The 2,935-nt window shown below is 38.7% G+C and overlaps 1 protein-coding gene across 1 annotated transcript in view; it reads right to left on the reverse strand.

Annotated features, from left to right (window-relative positions):
- The window catches only part of DISC1 (DISC1 scaffold protein), a 688,592-nt gene that overhangs the window by 38,667 nt on the left and 646,990 nt on the right, over nucleotides 1-2,935 (reverse strand). The window contains 1 exon segment of the mRNA XM_007938514.1: nucleotides 463-739. Within this exon segment, the coding sequence (XP_007936705.1) occupies nucleotides 463-739 (277 nt within the window).

Genomic DNA, 2,935 nt, shown 5'->3' on the forward strand with positions numbered 1-2,935 from the left:
AATAATGGGAGCTCTGGTGGCATAGTGCCTAAGGCATTTGACTGCTAACCAGAAGGCTGTCAGTTCAAACCCACCAGCCACTCCTTGGAAGGAAGATTGGCCTATCTACTTCTGTAGTAATACTGCCGTAGAAACCCAAGGAGTCGCCGCTACAAGTTGGATCCGAATCAATGGCAGTGAGTATAATATATAATATGTGTTATTTATACTAACTATATATTAGATTGTATAGTCCAACTGTACCCATTAAGTTAAGATAAAAATTAGAACTGAATATGTCAAAATTTTCTACAAAAATTCTACATTATTTTATAACCATATATAAAAGCTATTAAAACTTTTAAAAGTACCATGGTTAAATGGGACACTCATCCAATATGACTGCTCCCACTTGGAACCTGGTCCCAAAGTAGCCCCCACAGGAGAGGCTGCCTACTGAGATTATGAGGAAAGGACAGGCACCTCTTTCTGTTCACTGCCAGCACAGTGAGTAGAGGGGGTCCACTGAGCCTTCCACTCATTGTCGGCCTGTAAAGATGTCTTTTTCCCATCTTCTGAAAGGGGAGTAGAGGGGATGGCCATAGCAGCAGTAAAGACAGTGTCCTCCATATTACTCATCAGCCTCTCATCTTCTGTACTCAGACTGTCTCTGGCCTCCTTCAGCTGCATGCTCTGAAGAAACAGCCGACAAGCTTCTAAGTCAGCTTCCCACACTTTTTCAAGCAGTGGACTCTGGCAGCTAAAACAGAAGGGAAACAAATGCACAGAAATTAACAAACCAAGTCAATACTTACCTAGCTGGTTAAATGTTAACAAATCATAATTAAAAATTTAATTTCACATAGTGATAAATAATTTCAACCACAAGAGTCAGAGGGGGCAAATTTGTATAAGATCAAGCAACAGTGATATAAGTAGTTGACTCTCCTTAGCTATCTGATCTGCAGGGCCATTCGAGGTCCTGCACACATCTCCAGATTCAGTGGTTCCAATATAACACACTCTCCCCCTGTGTCTGTACTCTAGCTATGGGTTCTTTCTATGAGTCCCCAAACTTGTCCAACTCTCTCTGACTTTTCATATTCTGCTTTCTCTGCCTAGACACCCCACCCTTACCACCCTGAAACCCTCTCTGACCCCCACATACCCCCAAGCCTTCATCTGACTGAATTCTATTATCTTTAGATTTCAGCTTAAGTATACATTTTTTGGGGGAGGAACGTTCCCTGACTCCCAAGTAGAAATTTATAACAGGTTTATAAGCATCGTATATTTTTCCTTCAGAGAATTTATCACAATTCCAATTATTTTTTAAATATAATTATTATTATTTTTGTTTTCTCTAAGAACAGGGCTTCTGGCTAGCTTGTTCTCCTATGGCTAGAATCTATCAACATGGATCATGACATCATGAATTCAAATGCCTAGATGCCCAGAAGATAATATATAAATGAGCGAAGCAAGATAGGAGGAATCTAAATCACAACAACTGATATCCAGCCTCATGGTGGAAGACAATAGAGAGGAATGGATTCTGGCTAGTCATCCCTCCACAGGAAGCTCTTCTTCAGCTCAGGCCAACTAAAGCTATGAAGAATATGGACTTAATGTTGACAAAAGTTCTGATTTTCCAGGGAAAGCCAAGAATCTGGGATTTAAGATAAAATGTACATATTTATTCATCCATCCACATTCAGTTTAATGCTAGATATTATCTACAGACCTATTTTTTCATTTAATAGCCCTTTACTATGTCTAATCTGCTCTTCAATCCATCTATTGAATTCTAAATTTTACCTATTTTACCTTCTAGTGCCAGAATTTATATCTGTTTCTTTCATATATTACAAGGAGCTCTGGTGGTGTAGTGGTTAAGGCATATGTCTGCTAATCAAAAGGTCCATGGTTCAAACCCACAAACTGCTCCATGGAAAAATGATGGGGCAGTCTGCTTCCATAAAGATTTACAGTGTAGGAAACCCAATGGGGGTTGCTATGAATTAGAATCAACTCAATGGCAGTGAGTTTGAATCACAGTTTTCTGTTGAAATTCTCTATCATGTCTTTTATTTTCTTGGATATCAATCATAGTTATTTTAAAGCTCATGTCTGTAAATCATGAATACAGAAAGAAAGATTAAAAATAAGGAAGAAGAAATATTAGATGAGTTACTAGTTAAGAACTTTTAAATACTAATGTGGGACATCAAATACATATTTGTTGTTGTTGTTGTTATGTGCCGTCGAGTCGGCCCCGACTCATAGCGACCCCTCCTTGGGTTTTCGAGGCAGTATCACTACGGAAGTAGGATTGCCCAACCTTCCTTCCGAGGAGTGGCTGGTGGGTTTAGTATGCACTAAAATCCCCTATAATGAAATGTGCAAAGACCTGGAGTTTGAAAACTAAAAGGGAAGAACACACTCAGCATTTCTTAAGCTGAAAAAATTGAAGAAAAAATTGAAGCCTTGAGTTGCAATATTGAGAGTCTATGGGCAAAATATTGAATGATGCAGGAAACATCAAAAGAAGATGACAAGAATACACAGAATCACTGTACCAGAAAGAACTGGTCAATCTTCATCCATTTCAGGAAGTGGCATATGATCTAGAACCAATGGTACTGAAGGAGGAAGTCAAAGCTGCAATGAAAGAATTGGTGAAGAGCAAGGCTCCGGGAATTGACAGAATTCCCATTGAGATATTTCAACAAATGGATGCCCCATTGGAGGAACTCATTTGATTATGTCAAGAGATTTGGAAAACAGCTACCTGGCCAACTGACTGGAAGAGATCCATATTTGTACCCATTCCAAAAAAAGGTGATCCCACAGATTGTGGAAATTATAGAATAATAACATTGATATCACAAACAAGTAATATTTTACTGAAGATAATTAAAAAACGGTTGCAGCAGTATATTGACAGAGAACTTCC

Source organism: Orycteropus afer, unplaced genomic scaffold, assembly GCF_000298275.1.
Source record: "Orycteropus afer afer isolate SDZICR_OR568_19922 unplaced genomic scaffold, OryAfe1.0 scaffold00050, whole genome shotgun sequence".
Taxonomy (NCBI): domain Eukaryota; kingdom Metazoa; phylum Chordata; class Mammalia; order Tubulidentata; family Orycteropodidae; genus Orycteropus; species Orycteropus afer.